The 17,530-nt window shown below is 38.7% G+C and overlaps 1 protein-coding gene across 1 annotated transcript in view; it reads left to right on the plus strand.

Annotated features, from left to right (window-relative positions):
• The window catches only part of CKMT2 (creatine kinase, mitochondrial 2), a 31,583-nt gene extending 27,922 nt beyond the window's left edge, over positions 1 to 3,661 (plus strand). The window contains exon 10 of the mRNA XM_021701902.1: positions 3,542 to 3,661. Within this exon, the coding sequence (XP_021557577.1) occupies positions 3,542 to 3,661 (120 nt within the window). The remainder of the gene's footprint in view (positions 1 to 3,541) is intronic.
• The last annotated feature ends 13,869 nt before the right edge of the window (positions 3,662 to 17,530 follow it).

The following is a 17,530-nucleotide window of genomic DNA, read 5'->3' on the forward strand; positions in this document are numbered from 1 at the left end:
GCTCCTTTTCCACTGAATCCTCACCAACATCTGTCACATCTTGTCCTTGTGATACTGGCCATTCTGACAGGTGCACGGTGCTATCTTGTGGTTTTCGTTTGTATTTCCCTGCTGATAGTGGTGTGGAGCATCTTCTTAGGTGTCTGGTGGCCATCTGTACGTCTTGTTGAAGAAAATGTCTATTCAGGAGCTTTGCCTATGTTATAATCAGATGATGTGTTGTTTCATTATTTTGGAATAGTCCCAATGGTGTGTTACTGCTTTTGTTTTATAGAGGAGAGCTATCCATAAGTATGTTGCTGAGGCCGGTGTCCAAGGGTTTACTGCCTAGGTTTTCTCTGAGGAGTTTTTTTGGTTCCATGCCTCACATGTAGCTCTTTAATCCATCTTGAGTCATTTTTGTGGTATAAGAAAGTGGTCCGGTTTCCCCAGCACCATTTACTGAAAAGACGATCTTTCCTCCATTGTATACTCTTGCTCCCTTTGCTGTCGATTAACTGACCAGAGGATCATGGGTTCATTTCTGAGCTCTCTGTCCTGTTCCATGGATCTCTAGGTCTCTCTTTGTGCTGGTACCCTATAGCCTTGCAGTACATCTTGAAATCTGGGCTTGTGATACCTCCAGCTTTGTTCTTCTCTCTCAAGGTTGCCTTGGCTGTTCGAGGTCTTTTTTGGTTTCGTGGAAATTCCAAAATTCTAGTTTGGTGGAAAATGCTAGTGCTGTTTTGATAGGGATTGCACTGAATCTGTAGATTGCTTTGAGCAGTATGGACATTCCAACGATCTTCATTCTTCCAGTCCATGGGCATGGTATATTTTTCCATTTGTTTGTGTCATCTTCAAATTTCTTTCATCAGTGACTTCTAGTTCTCAGAGGATAGGTCTTTCACCTCTTTGGTTAAATTTATTCCTAGGTGTTGTTTTCTTTTTGGTGCACTTGTAAGTGGAATTGTTTTAATATCTCTCTCTGCTTCTCTCTGCTTCCTTGTTACTATATAAAAATGCAACAGATTTCTGTATGTTGGTATTGTATCCTGCAACTTCACTGAGTTCATGTATTCTGATACTTTCTTCCTGTTTTTTATGGGTTTTTTTTCGATGGGAACTGTTGAGTTTTGTATGTATAGTATCATGTCATCTGCAATAGTGACAGTTTTACTTCCTCCTTACCAATTTGGATGTTTTTTTTCCTTGTCTGATTGCTATGGCTAGGACATCCAGTACTATGTTGAATAAAAGTGTTTAGTTCAGTTCTTTTTCTGAGGTTTTATCCTACTCTTTTGTTTGGAGCATATTCCTCTGTCTCCTGATTTTGTTGACTTTGTCTTTTTCTATGAATTGGGCAGAACAGCTACTTCTCCTGAACTTGAAAGAATGGTCTTAGGTATGGTTGTCCCGACTTTGTGTACCTGGTGACAGGATGGCTGCACCTATAGCTTGGGGGTGGGGGGGGTCGGGCGGTCCCTGGGCCCTTGGTGCTGGGACTGCCCTGGGGCTCTCCAAGCAGAAGGCATGCCTTCCATTTTTACAATTATTCAAAAACCTCTTAAAAAAAATTTGACAGAGAGACAGCAGGAGAGGGAACACAAGCAGGGGGAGTGGGAGAGGGAGTAGCAGGCTTCCCGCTAAGCAGGGAGCCCGATGCGGGGCTCGATCCCAGGACCCTGGGATCATGACCTGAGCCAAAGGCAGACGCTTAATGACTGAGCCACCCAGGCACCCAAATACCTCTTTTTTAAAAACAAAATATAATCGGGCGCCTGGGTGGCTCAGATGGTTAAGCGTCTGCCTTCGGCTCGGGTCATGGTCCCGGGGTCCTGGGATCGAGTCCCGCATCAGGCTCTCTGCTCCTTGGGAGCCTGCTTCTCCCTCTCTCTCTCTCAGGAATAAATAAATAAAATCTTAAAAAAATATATAATCATTTTTCCAATGTATTCTATCATGAGCTTATTCTTACAATATTAAGTATTCTTCAAAAACATAATTTTTAATGACAGCATAGTAAAGATACTCCATTATCTATTTTAATATCTGATTTGTTATTTTACTTGACCATATCTATACATAATTCTGTAACCATCTCTACACATAACCCTAATCACAACTCTGATTATTTAGTTAGGATATATTTTTAGGAAGAGAATTCCTGGGTTAAAGATGAGGGGACCTTACTTATAACCAAGTTACTTAGCAGATTTATATCAAGATAGAGTCCCTTTGGCAGTGAATGAGAGGACCATCTCACCACACCATTATGAACACAAGGATAGGTCCAAATTGGATAAGTAAAAACTAGGTGTCTGATTAGTGATGACTAGCTTTCTGACCTAACCCTCTCTTGGGGTCTCAGTTTCCTTATGCATGAAAAGTGGGGAGGGGACTAGACTCAGGCATGCCTAAGGTATGTTCAGCTGTAACAAATAATAATCCCCTCCATCCTTGAGTTATCAAGCATTTTAATGCTGTCTGGAATTAAGAAATTGCTTACTATCTTAGTTTGCATCTCTTTAGGAGCAGTGCAATTGATTAGGAAGAGGATCCCAAGAAAAAAATTCATAGGTAGATGTGCTCTAATGAAAAACCGTATTTGTAAATCAAAGTTCTAATTTTTTTATTTTTTAAAGATTTTATTTATTTGACAGAGAGACACAGCGAGAGTGGGAACACAAGCAGGGGGAGTGGGAGAGGGAGAAGCAGGCTTCCCGCCGAGCAGGGAGCCCGATGTGGGGCTCGATCCCAGGACTCTGGGATCATGACCTGAGCCGAAGGCAGCTGCCCAACCGACTGAGCCACCCAGGTGCCCCCCCCCCTTTTTTTTTTAAAGCAGGAATTTTTAAAGGTTAATCCTAATATAATTCAGTTTCCTTTAAGTAGCAAACTTGCCTGGTACAGTGAAAACCTGATTTAATTGCCCCCCAAACATTTGCTTTTAAGTAATTTTTCAGAAAGCTAGCCACTGTGTAAATGATAGTTCAGATACTATCTAAGCTATAGTGCTCAGAGAGCTCAGTGGCAGGTTAAGAGAGATCCAGGTCAAAGAACAAAACAAAGGTGTCACTGTAATTTTACTTTTTTTTTTTTTTTTAAAGCTTTATTAGAGCGTGCAAGCAGGGGGAGGGGCAGAGGGAGAGAGACAAGCAGACTCTCTGCCAAGTAGGGAGCCCAATGCAGAACTAGATTCCAGGACCCTTAGATCATGACCTGAGCCAAAGGCAGATGCTCAACCCCCTGAGCCACCCAGGCACCCCTATAATTTTACTTTTAGATAAACGTGTAGCAGAGACTGGTTGGGATGGGGGGAGTGTTTGACATGCACACTAATGGTTTTCATATATTTAAAAAGTTCTCAAAAAAGTAACTCAATCTAAAAATGACTGAGAGCAACCCTCCCCTCCACAATACTTCAGGGAAATACTAAAAAAGAAGAAATTGTTATAAAGTCCACCTCACATGGCAATTTCTTACTTCTCCCAGTATTGTTCTTATTAATGCCTTGCATATGTCTTCTATGCAAATTATTATTTTTTTTTTACTATCAAAGGTTGAGCTTGTTCAGATAGTCATCGATGGAGTCAACTACCTTGTGGATTGTGAAAAGAAGCTGGAGAGAGGCCAAGATATTAAGGTCCCACCACCTCTGCCTCAGTTTGTCAGGAAGTGAACTTTTTCTTTTCCAAACTATAAATAATCTGTCTGCTGGTATGACAGACATGAAGAAATTTTTACTCTGAGAGTTTTTATAGACTTGGAAAAATGTAAAATTGTCCTATCTTTAAAATAAAACTCTCCTTAATATCCTCAGTTTCCCTGATGTTTAAAAATCCTACTCCGAAGGCAAATACATCAAATTACAAGTAACAGCAGGCAAAAATACGGTAAGGCAATGATAAAACATATTTCTAAGACCACTTACACACAAATCTAAAAACCCTCCAATCATCTAGATGCTATAATATCAACACTGTAACAAAACTTTATGGACAACACTGGTGTATTAGTCCCTCGTTTTCCAATCATGTTTCTAGCAACTAGAACAAGAGGAGATTGATTTCTCTTGAGGGTGTGGAAATAAATACAACTATACAAATGACCAACAGAGGCTACTTAGGGATAGATACAGAAAGGGAGTCAGCCACCATCACTTAAATTTGTCAGAAATTCAAATACAAGCACACAATAGCACTCTGGTGACAAATGGGAGTTTCAGGTATAAATTGATTGGGGTTGTAGGCATGGAGAAACTGAAGGCCGAATAACTCAAAACAGGGTATCCAATGGAAGTGGTTTGAGAAAAGTATTTGGCTTTCTATGGTTGGTCCTGAGTTGGAAGAAGGGTAAAAATTAAGGAAGATGGCCGTCATTGACAACGTCAAATCTCTCGGCTGCTAAGTTAGATTGTGGCTTGGCTTCCTAAACTGGTTGCTGCAAAGATTATGAGTTAAATAGGGTCAAGATTATTAGTTAGATACGGTCTGAAATTTTATGTTTGTATATTTACTCTCTCAAGAGAAATCCACAATTTGAGGTCTAATACTGAATATGTGTTTAGTATAATTTGAAAGCTGAATTATTCCCTCAGCACGCACATCATTGTATAAAATTTTATTATGCTTTTACAGCCATCATGTGATGTCTGTAACATGAAGGGGCATGACAGAAGAGTTAGGGAGAACTCTGTAGCAAGTTACGAAATTATACAACCTAAAAAAAATTGTTAGCTTCAAGGACAGGAATGAGATCAAGTTATGCATTCTGTAGGTGAGCACTGTCAGTGCTAGGGTAAAAATGAACTACTGCTTTAATGTACACACTTGCCTTCCATCCTGCTACATTGAGGGAAAAATGAAATAAAAGAGAAATGGACTCAGGCTAGTGCTGATAGGCACCACCTTAATTTCTGAAGGGCAAACTGATGTGTGATAAAAATTCAGACAAGGAATCTGCAGTCAGTATAATTGAGGACATCATGTTAAATACCCTGAATGGGATGGGGTGGTGGACGACTGTTTGCCAATCAAGGCCTGTGGACAGATGAGCGATCAGAACCTCATCCAGTGACTGGCCTTCTAGGGACAAATGGATAAAGGGTAGATAACACTGGTGTTGTGGCCAAACACGTCGACTGTACAGGCACATTGCCTGGCACAAGTCCCAACTCTCCCACCAAATTCCATTAAATGATTTATTCAGCCTCTGTGTTCCTCAGTTTTCTTTGTATATAAGGATCCCAATGACAATGACTATCTCATAGCGCTGTTGGGAGCAGAACATTGACAACTGGAAAGTGCATTTAGAAGTGCTCATCACATTGTATGTACTATGTAAGGGGCTTGTGAAAGAAGTCATAAAAGGATAGGAACCACTACAGTAATGTTATGATAACTGATATCTCTGAATATCCCTTAAAACTATGCTTTAGGGCTAACCAACAGATCTGGACAGTCCCTCTTCTGAAAGGTCTTCCAAAGTAAGAGGTAAATGAAGGCAAATGCCTACAGCTAAAGAAACCTAAGCATATAGGAGCTGAAGAGACCAACAGAGGCATATGCCAACATTATTTTTCTTTCTTTCTTTTTTTTTTGAAGAAAAGCTGAAAAGCAAGCAGTGGCATAAAAATATATGGATACTGATATAAAAAGAAAGCAAGCCTTGGGATCTAAACCTACACCAAAACGTTTACAGAAGAGTTAATACCTATTCTTCTCAAGCTATTCCCAGAAACAGAAGAGGAAGGAAAAGTTCAAAATTCATCCTACCACACCAGCATTAGCCTGATACCAAGATCAAAGACACAAAGAAAGAAAGAAAAACCATAGGCCAATATCTTTGACGAACACATGTAAAATTCCCCAACCACACATGAGCAAAAGAAATTCAACAATACATGAAAAGGATCGTTCATCGTGGTCAAGTGGGATTTATCCCTGGGATACAAGGGTGGTTCAATATCCACAAATCAACGTGATACATCACATTAATAAGAGGAAGGATAAAAACCATATGATCATCTCAGTAGATGCAGAGAAAGCATCTGACAAAATACTACATCCGCTCATGATACAAAGGCTCACCAAAGTGGGTTCAGGGGAAACAGAAATGAACATAATAAAGGCCCTTTATGAATAACTCACAGCAAACCACATACTCAATAGGTGAAAAACTGAAACCTTTCCCCTAGGATCAGGAAGACTACAAGCATGTCCACTCACCACTTTTATTCACCATAGTACTGGACATCATAGCCACAGCAATCAGACAAGAGAAAGAAAAGTCATCCAAAGTGGTAAGGAGGAAGTAAAACTGTCACTATTGCAGATGACATGATACTATACATACAAAACTCAACAGTTCCCATCGAAAAAAAAACCCATAAAAAACAGGAAGTATCAGAATACATGAACTCAGTGAAGCTGCAGGATACAATACCAACATACAGAAATCTGTTGCATTTTTATATAGTAACAAGGAAGCAGAGAGAAGCAGAGAGAGATATTAAAACAATTCCACTTACAAGTGCACCAAAAAGAAAACAACACCTAGGAATAAATTTAACCAAGGAGGTGAAAGACCTATCCTCTGAGAACTAGAAGTCACTGATGAAAGAAATTTGAAGATGACACAAACAAATGGAAAAATATACCATGCCCATGGACTGGAAGAATGAAGATCGTTGGAATGTCCATACTGCTCAAAGCAATCTACAGATTCAGTGCAATCCCTATCAAAACAGCACTAGCATTTTCCACCAAACTAGAATTTTGGAATTTCCATGAAACCAAAAAAGACCTCGAACAGCCAAGGCAACCTTGAGAGAGAAGAACAAAGCTGGAGGTATCACAAGCCCAGATTTCAAGATGAACTGCAAGGCTATAGTAATCAAAACAGTATGGTACCAGCACAAAGAGAGACCTAGAGATCCATGGAACAGGACAGAGAGCTCAGAAATGAACCCATGATCCTCTGGTCAGTTAATCGACAGCAAAGGGAGCAAGAGTATACAATGGGGGAAAGATCGTCTTTTCAGTAAATGGTGCTGGGGAAACTGGAGAGCTACATGAAAAGAAGAATGAGACTGGCCACTTTTTTTTAAAGATCCATTCACTCATTTATTTGACAGAGAGAGCGAGCAAGCATGCACACATGAGCAGGAAGGAGGGGCAGAGGAAGACGGACAAGCAGACTTCCCATGGAGCAGGATGCCCAATGAGTGGTCCAATCCCAGGACCCCGAGATCATGACCTAAGCTGAAGGCAGACGCTTAACTGACTGAGCCACCCAGGCGCCCCTGGACCACTTTCTTATACTACATACCAAAATAAACTTAAGATGGATTAAAGAACTAAACGTGAGGCATGGAACCAAAAACTCCTAAGAGAAAACCTAGGCAGTAAACCCTTGGACATTGGCCTCAGCACCATACTTATGGATAGTTCTCCTCAGGCAAGTAAAACAAAGGCAGTAACACACCACTGGGACCACAACAAAATAACTAGCTTTTGCACAGCAAAGGAAACCATCAACACAATGAAAAGGCAACCTACTGAATGGAAGAATATATTTACAAGTGATATTTCCAATAAGGGGTTCAATTCCAAAACATGTAAAGCACTCACACAAGTCAACATGGAAATAACTAATCATCAGATTAAAAGATGGGCGGAGCATCTGAATATACATTTCCCCCCCCAAAAGATATATAAATAAGCTGAAATAAGATGAAAAGATGCTCCACATCACTATCATCAAGGAAATGCAAACCAAAACCACAATGAGATAGCACCTCACAACTATCAGAATGGCCAGAATCACAAAGATGAGAAATGACAAGTATCAGTGGGGATGTGGAGAAAAAGAAGCCCTCATGCACTGTAGGTGGGAATGTAAATTGGTGCAGCCACTGGGGAGAACTATGGAGTTTCCTCAAAATATTAATAATTAGAAACACCATACAATCCAGTAATTCCACAATTGGCTGTTTACCCAAAGAAAACAGACAAATTTGAAAAGGTATATCCACCCCATGTGGATAATACTGCAGCACTATTTACAACAGATATGATGTGGCAACAATCTAAGTGTCCACTGATAGGTTGAACAGATTAAGAAGAGGTCATATGGAATACTACTCAGCTATAAAAAAGAATGAGATCTTGCCCTTCGCAACATCATGGTTGGATCTAGAGGGTATTTTGCTAACTGAAAGAAGTTAGAGAGCAAGCAAGAACCATATGATTTCACTTACATGTGGAATGACAAACAAAAATAAATGAATAAAAACAAAACAGACCCATAAATGAGAACAAACTGTTGTTTGCCAGAGGGGAGGTGAGTGTGTGTGTGCAATCAGTGAAATAAGTGATATGGATTAAGACTTATAAACTTCCAGTTATAAAATAAAAAAGTCATAAAAAGTACAGGAATGGAAACATAGTCACAAGAAAAATAAAGTTTTGAAATCTGTATCACAGCATCTCAAACAGCATAATTATTATTAACAGGAAGAATTAACAGAGTATCTACAGTACAGGAAGTATAGCTAATATCTCCTTTTTGTTGCATTTTTACCTATTTGTCACCTTCGCCGTTCATTCTACTCATCAATAACCAAACTACATTTGCATTGAATATTAGTTTGCCCACAGACTTTAATTATCTCATCTACATTTGAAACTATTGATTTATAAGGCTGTTTGACCTTTATTGTATTATCAGGAATTACTCATGTGTAACTTTCCTTTTTAAGAACAAGACATTCATAACTAAAGACAAGCATTTAATAACCATGTCTACAATGAATTTCTAAACACTCAATCTGGCATCTCAATTTTGTTGAAATCTCCATATTCATTAAATATCCTTTCCTGACTGTTCCTCAGAAAATTTTCAGATCATGTAACAGCATCTAAATTAGATACGAGAATATCCTTTCTCCTCAAGCGTTGCCAAACAGTTGATAGATACAATCCTGTGTGCAGAAGTTGTGGCAAGTTATACTTCTGCCACAAAAACAAGCACACTGGCAATGTTACAGTGAAAATAAAAGAGGTTTTATGTGAAAGTGAGTCTATTGAAAGAGAGACTTATAATTTTTAAAATTCTAGTTGAATGCCATGTTTTCCAGCCTAAGTAGTCATATCATGCAAGTAGTTCCTATTTCCAAAGGTCTAGTTAATCAATATTCATGAAGCTGAAAAGAACATCGTTCTTAGTCACGGGACCTTTTTAATTTGCTATATTCCCTGCATCTGAAGCAGAATGCAGATAAAATAGGCTTTGATGGCTGGGAAATCATTCTAGTTCTCTTCCATGGAGGGAGAGAAACCTGTGTCCTTCTCCTTGACTTGTGTGCTGCTACATCATCATCATAAGTATGTCTGCTTGGGGAATTGGTTATTCTCCCTCAGGCCAAAAGTCATATAAGAATATGTTTTGGAAGCAGACAAAAAGTTGTTTTGAGATCAAAAGATTTGCCTTAAATTCAGGCTCTGACACTGATCAACTATATGACTAAGGGCACATTTTTTTTTCATACTCTTATTTCTATCAAATTTTTATTTAAATTCCAGTTAGTTAACAACAGTGTAGTATTAGGTATACTAATTAGTTTGCTTAAACTAATATATATTAGTTTTAGGTACAGAATTTAGTGATTCATCACTTACATATAACACCCAGTGCTCATCACAAATGCCCTCCTTCGTGCCCATCACCCATTTAACCCATCTCTCTGCCCACCTTCCCTCCAGCAACCCTCAGTCTGTTGTATGGTTTGCCTCTTTTTTCCCCCATGTTCATCTGTTGTTTCTTAAGTTCCACATATGACTGAAATCATATGGTATTGGTCTTTCTCTGACTGACTTATTTCACTTAGCATAGTATACTCTAGCTCCAACCACAACACTGCAAATGAGATTTCATTCTTTTGAGGGATGAGTAATATTATATATAAATGCATAAAGAAGTTGTGATATATATATAAACATATAAACATCGGAATGCATGTATCCCTTCAAATCAGTATTTTTGTATCCTTTGGGTAAATACCTCGTAGTGCAATTGCTAGGTTGTAGGATAGTTCTATTTGTAACTTTTTGAGGAACCTCCACACTGTTGTCCACAGTGACTGCACCAGTTTGCATTCCCACCAAGAATGTAAGAGGGTTTCCCTTCCTCTACATCCTTACCAACATGTTATTTCCTGTGTTGTTAATTTCAGCCATTCTGGCAGATATAAGGTGGTATCTAATTGTGGTTTTGATTTGGATTTCCCTGATAAGGAGTGATGTTGAGCATCTTTTCATTGTGTCTGTTAGCCATCTGTAGGTCTTCTTTGGAGAAATGTCTATTCATGTCTTCTGTCCTTTTTTTTTAAACTGGATTATTTGGTTTTGGGTTATTGAGTTCTGTAAGTCTTATATATTTTGCATACTAACCCTTTATCAGATATGCCATTTGCAAATATCTTCTCCCATACCAAAGGTTGCCTTTTAGTTTTGTTGATTGTTTCCTTCGCTGTGCAGAAGCATTTTATCTTAATGAAGTCCCAATAGTTTATTGTTGCCTTTGTTTCCCTTGCCTCAGAAAACGTATCTAGGAAGAAGCTGCTACAACCAAAGTCAAAGAAGTTACTGCCTGTGTTTTCCTCTAGGATTTTGATGGTTTCTTGTCTCATATTTAGGTCTTTTATCCATTTTGAATTTATTTTTGTGCATGGTATAAGGAAGTGGTCCGCTTTCATTCTTCCGCATGTGGCTGTCCAGTTTTCCCAACAGCATTTGTTGAAGAGATTCTTTTCTCCATTGGATATTCTTTCCTGCTTTGTCAAAGATTAGTTGACCATATAGTTGTGGGTCCATTTCTGGGTTTTCCATTCTGTTCTATGGGTCAATTTTTATGCCAGTACCATACTGTCTTGATCACTACAGCTTTGTAATATAACTTGAAGTCCAGAATTGTGATGCTTCAGCTTTGCTTTTCTTTTTCAAGGTTGCCTTGGCTATTCAGAGTCTTTCGTGGTTCCATACAAATCTTAGGATTGTTTGTTCTAGTTCTGTGAAAAATGCTGTTGGTGTTTGACAGGGGTTGCATTAAATGTGTAGATTGCTTTGTGTAGTATAGACATTTTAACAATATTTGTTCTTCCAATCCATGAACATGGAATATTTTCTATTTCTTTGTGTCATCTTCAGTTTTTTCCATTAGTGTTTTATAGTTTTCAGAGTACAGATCTTTTACCTCTTTGGTTAGGTGGTTTTTTTTTTTGTTTGTTTGTTTTTAACTTAATAGAGTCTTGATTTCATTTGTAAAATGGAGGTAATCCCTGCCTCACAAAGTTTTTATGATGATTAAATAATAAGGCAGTGACTTTTTTTGCTGTAACCCATATGGAAATATTTTGTATTAGAATCCAGTATACATTATGAGTGTGCAGTGTATAAATGTAAAACGCAAATAAGTTTCACATAATAATTATCTTTATTAGTTGAGATGCACGCTGATGTTTTTCTATTTTATAGTATCCTCTTTGTTTTGAAAAACACCTGGGGTATATGGGAGGGAGATTTGTTTACTTATCTCTCAGCCTGTGCTGGAGGGGCAGGGTCATTGGGAAACTTCTCCAAGAACAAAAGATCTGGTGGGCACTATTTCCCTCTCCTGCTCCCCAGCCTGCACAGACACCTACAGGAACCAGCATTCTCCACCTAGCTTGCTAAGAACGCACCCTGCTCATGCATACGTCTGCCAATCTGCCCCCTTCAACATAGGAGCCTCAGCAGGAGTTTTGGGCAGCTGAAGGTCCCCTCCCATACAGACATTTGCGGACCTTGCTGACACGAGTGCCCCACCGTGCTCCCCTGCAGAATTGCCCCCTCCAGCCCTGCAGCAGGAGTTTTCTAAAACAGTTCCAGATCCCTTCCTGCAGCAGATCTATGCAAACCTTGCTAACACTCTGTGCCCTGCCCCACATTCTCCTGAAGACCTGCTCCCTCCAATATACCCTTGGCCAGAGCCCATCCCAAGTGTTGCCATAAGCCTGGCAGTGTGCAAGTACCCCTGCCAGGGGCAAGCACCACTCCAAAGAGACTCCTTCCCCGGTACAGAGGGATAGATAACTACACATATCAGAGCCGCTCTGTTCCCAGCAGTAGGCTGGGAATAGACATCTGGTCTGAATGCAGACCCTGTCCACCAACCAAAGCTTCTCAGGGGACAACACTGGTAAAGCAAAGTGCAGTTCAGTGCTCCTGCAGCTCTGGTGAACATCTGCTCTAACTCAGCTCAAGCCCAAGTGGCTCCAGACTGGCCCAATAACAACACAGGGACCAAACCCTGCCCACAACAGGCAAAGAGAGGCCTTGCAGACAGCTGGAATGAAAGCAAACATGATTCAGTCACACCAGTAGGGAGCATGCAACACACACACAGGAGACACTCCTCAAGTGCAGGTTCTGGTGAACAGGGGACATTGCACTGCAGAGCACTACAGGACCTCTTCTTCATAAGACCACTGCTTTGAAGACCAAGAGAGACAAAAACAGACACAAAGAGTTAGACAAAATGAGGAGAAAGAGGAACATATCCCAAATGAAAGAACAGGACAAAATCACAGCAAGAGAGCTAAACAAAATGGAAATAAGTAATATACCTGTTACACAGAATATAAAGGGTAACCATCATAAAGTTACTCACTGGACTTGAGAAAACAGTGGAGAGCCTTAGTGAAACTAATGACACAGAACCATAAAGAAGAACCAATCAGAGATGAATTCAGGAACTGAAATAAATACACTAGATGAAATAGGCTAGAGGAAACAGAAGAATGGATGAGCAACCTGGAGGACAGAGTGATAGAAAGCAATCAAGGTGAACAGCAGAGAGAAAAAAATAATAAAAAATGAAAACACACTTTAGGAACTCAGTGACACCATCAGGCATAATAACATTCACATTATAGGGATCCCAGAAGGAGAAGAGAGAGAAAGGGGGGGGCAGCAAATTTATTAGAAGAAATAATAGATGAAAACTTCCTTATCTGGGGAAGGAAACAGAGATCCAGATCCAGGAGGCACACAGAGCTCCCAAGAGAATCCACCCAAGGAAGGTCACACCAAGAAACAGTGATTAAAATGGCCAACATTAGTGATAGAGAATTTTCAAAGCAGCGTAAGAAAGGAAACAGTTACATACAAGGGAAAAGCTATTAGCTGATTTTTCAGCAGAAACTTTCCAGGCCTGAAGAAAGCATGATGTATTCAAAATGCTGAAAGGAAAAACAAAACCAAAAACAAAAAAAAACCTGCAGCTAAGAATACTCTATCCAGCAAGGCTATCATTCAGAATAGAAGGAGAGAGAAACAGCTTCCCAGAAAAACAAATGTTAAAGGAATTCATAAGCACTAACCCAGTCCTATAAGAAATGTAAAAGGGGACTCTTTAAGTGGAAAGGAAATACCGTAAGAATAAGAAAAATAGGAAACACAAAAGCAGTGAAATTAAACATACCTATAAAAATCAGTCAGGGGATTCACAATATAAAAGGATGTAAAGTATGACACTATAAACCAAAAATGCTGGGTGGAGAGGAGTAAAGAATGGGTTCAAACTTAAGCAACCATCAACTTAATATAGACTGTTATACACATAAGATGTTATGCACAAGTCTAATGGTAACCCCAAATAAAAAATCAATAGTATATATGCAAAAAATAAAGAGAAAGGAATCCAAGTATATCACTAAAGAAAGCCAGCAAGCAGTGAGAGAGCAAGAAAAGAAACAGAGAAGAACTACAAAAACAACTATAAACTGAGTAACAAAATGGGCAATAACCCTATATACCTATCAATAATTACTTGGAATGTAAATGGACTAAACACTCCAATCAAAAGACAGAGGGTGACAGAACAGATAAAAAGGAAATACTCCTCTATATGCTACCTACAAGAGACTTATTTCAGACCTAAAGACACATACAAATGAAAAGGGAGGGAAAAGCATTTATCATTCAAATGGAAGTGAAAAGAAAGCCAGAGTAGCAATACTTATATTGGACAAAATAGACTTTAAAACAAAGACTATAACAAGAGACAAAGAAGGACACTATATAATAATAAAGGAAACAATCCAATAAGAAGACATAACAATTGTAAATATTTGTGTACCCAATGTGGGAGCATGTGAATACATAAAGCAGCTAATAACAAGCATAAAGGAAGTAATCAATAGTAATACAATAATAGTACTTTAAAACCCCACTTACATCAATGGATAGATCATCCAAACAGAAAATCAACAAGGAAACAGTGGTTTTGAATGCACATTGGACCAGATGGATCTAACAGATATATTCAGAACATTCCATCCTAAAAAAGCAGAATACACATTCTTTTCAAGTGCACATAGAACAATCTCCACAATAGATCACGTATTAGGTCACAAAACAAGTCTAAACAAATTCACAAAGATTGAAGTCATATCATGCATCTTTTCTGACCACAAAGCTATGAAACTAGCAATAAACCACAAGAAAAAATCTGGAAAGAACAGAAATACATGTAGGCTGAATAACATGCTACCTAACAATGAATGGGTTAGTCAAGAAATCAAAGAAGAAATCAAAAAGTACATGGAGGCAAATGAAAATGAAAACACAACAGTCCAAAATTTTGGGGAATGCAGCAAAAGCTGTTCTAAGAAGGAAGAATATAGCAATGCAGGCCTAGCTCAAGAAACAAGACAAATCTCAAATAAACAACCTAAACTTAAATATAAAGGAGCTTGAAAAGGAAGAACAAAGAAAACCCAAAAGCAATAGAAGGAAATAAAAATTGAAGCAAAAATAAATGAAATAAAATCTAAAAAAAATAAAATAAAAAGAAAAAAAAGAAGAAGAAATAGAACGATGAAACCAGGAGCTGGTTCTTTGAAGAGATCAACAGAAATGTTACACCCCCCACCCCAAAAAAAAAAAAAAAAAAAAAAAGACCTAAGAAATGAAAGAGGAGAAATAACAACCAACACCAGAGATACAAAGGATTGTAAGACAATATTATGAAAAATTATACGCCAACAAATTGGACAACCTAGAAGAAATGGATAAATTCCTAAAAACCTATAATCTCCCAAAACTAAATCAGGAAGAAATAGAAAATTTAAACAGAACAATTACCAGGAATGAAATTGAATCAGTGATCAAAAAACTCCCAACAAACAGAAGTCCAGGACCAGACGGCTTCACAGGTGATCCTACCAAACATTTAAAGAGTTTCTTTCTTCTCAAAGTATTTCAAAAAATAGAAGAGAAAGGAAAGCTTTGTGGTTCTCAAAGTGTGGACTCCAAACCAGCAATCTCAGCATCACCCAGGAATTTATTAGAAATGCAGTCTTGGACTCACCTCAGACCTACTGAACCAGAAACTCTGGTGGGGGTTACCCAGAAATCTGTTTTTTTTTTTTTAAACAAATTCCAGCTGATTCTGATGCACATTCAAATTTAAGAAGTGCTAAAAATAAATAAAATCTTTAAAAAAAAAAAAAGGGCGCCTGGGTCACTCAGTCGTTAAGCGTCTGCCTTTGGCTCAGGTCATGATCCCAGGGTCCTGGGATCGAGCCCCACATCCGAGCTTTCTGCTCAGCGGGAAGCCTGCTTCTCCCTCTCCCACTCCCCCTACTTGTGTTCCCTCTCTCGCTGTGTCTCTCTCTGTCAAATAAATTAAAAAAAAAAAAAAACTTATACAACTCAACACCAAAAAACACAAATAATCCAACTGAAAAACAGGCAGAAGACATGAACAGACATTCCTCCAGAGACGACATACACGTGAAAAGATGCTCAACGTTACTAATCATCACGAAAATGCAAGTCAAAACCACAGCGAGGTAGCACCTCAGCCTCTGAGAATGGCTAAAATCAAAAACACAGGAAACAACAAATGTGTGAAGAATGTGGAGAAAAAGGAGCCCTCTTGCACTGTTGGTTGGAATGCAAACTGGTGCAGCTGCTGTGGAAAACATTATGGAGCCTCCCCAAAAAATTAAAAATAGAATTACCATATGATCCAGTAATTCCGCTACTGGGTATTTACCCAAAGGACACAGAAACACTATTTTGAAAAGATATATGCACCCCTGTGCTTACTGCAGCTTTATTTGCAATAGCCAAATTATGGAAGCAGCCCAAGCGTCCACTGATAAAGCAATGAATCAAAATGTGGTATATACATATACAATGGAGTATTAGCCATAAAAAAGAATGAAATCTTGCCGTTTGCAACAATATAGATGGATCTAGAGAGTATAATGCTAAGTGAAATCAGTCAGAGAAAGAGAAATACTTTATGATTTCACTCATATGTGGAATTTAAGAAACAAAACAAAGAAAAAAAGAAACAAACCAAGAAACAGACTCTTAACTATACAAAACAAACTGATGGTTACCAGAGGGGAGGTGAGGGAGGATGGATGAAATAGATGAAGCGGCTTAAGAGTACACTTACCTTGATGAGCACTGAGTAGTGTATAGAATTGTTCAATCACCACATTTTAACACCTGAAATGAATATAACACTGTATGTTAACTCTGCTGGAATTAAAATTGAAAAAAAAAAACAACATAGTAAGTCAAGAGAGAGTGATACTCTGAAGACACTGCAAGATGTAAAACTGTTGATTTTAGTAAGTCTGAATACTACTCAGTGAAAATAACAACAAAAAACAACTACAGATGCATGAGATAAAACTGATAAATCTCCAAAACATAAAAGACATTCAGCTGAGCTCAGACAGCCTAAATTATCATAAAAGATAATAAAATGGTTCTTTTTTAAAACAAAAAGATGAAGGGAAGACATTTTATAATTATGTACATGTAAATCCACTGAGAAAACTTAAAAATTCTACATATGTATTCATCTACTAAGTTTCAAAATACATGAAGCCCAAACTGACAGAAATTAAAGAGGAAATAAACAAATACACAACATTCCTTTCTCAGTATTCCATAGGACAAGTTAACAAACGTATCAGGAAGAACCCAAAGGCCTGAAACAAAATTATCAACTGCATCTGGGTTGGCCAGGAAGCAGATGTCATGGCAGGATTCAACATGAAAGTGCTATTTGTAGGAGGGAACATGAGAAGGGAGATGTGTTCAGAACACCATACTAGAATGAGAGGGAAGAAGGGAAGTCCCAGACTACAACACAGGTCCAGGAAAGTTTCATACAGGCCCATGGGGGTCTTCACGCCTGTTAGAAAAGTCTTGCATGTCCTAAGGCAGGAATGGGCCTTGCTCATTTATGAGCTGAAAGCAGAGTACGGGAAGCCTGGACTCAGTATGAACGTGATGGTTGATCCAGAGGGGTCCTATCTGGCTGGAGTGGTGAACTATGCCCCCTGCAAGAGGAGATCTCAGTGATAAATTTGCATGGCCACTACCATCTACTCTTGGCATCATACAGACTTCTAGGAGAAGCTTCCAAGTGGCTTCCATGGATCTCACTTCCTAAGGAACATCTTAGAAAAGGTGGGGGT

This window comes from Neomonachus schauinslandi, chromosome 7 (assembly GCF_002201575.2).
Source record: "Neomonachus schauinslandi chromosome 7, ASM220157v2, whole genome shotgun sequence".
In the NCBI taxonomy this organism is placed as follows: domain Eukaryota; kingdom Metazoa; phylum Chordata; class Mammalia; order Carnivora; family Phocidae; genus Neomonachus; species Neomonachus schauinslandi.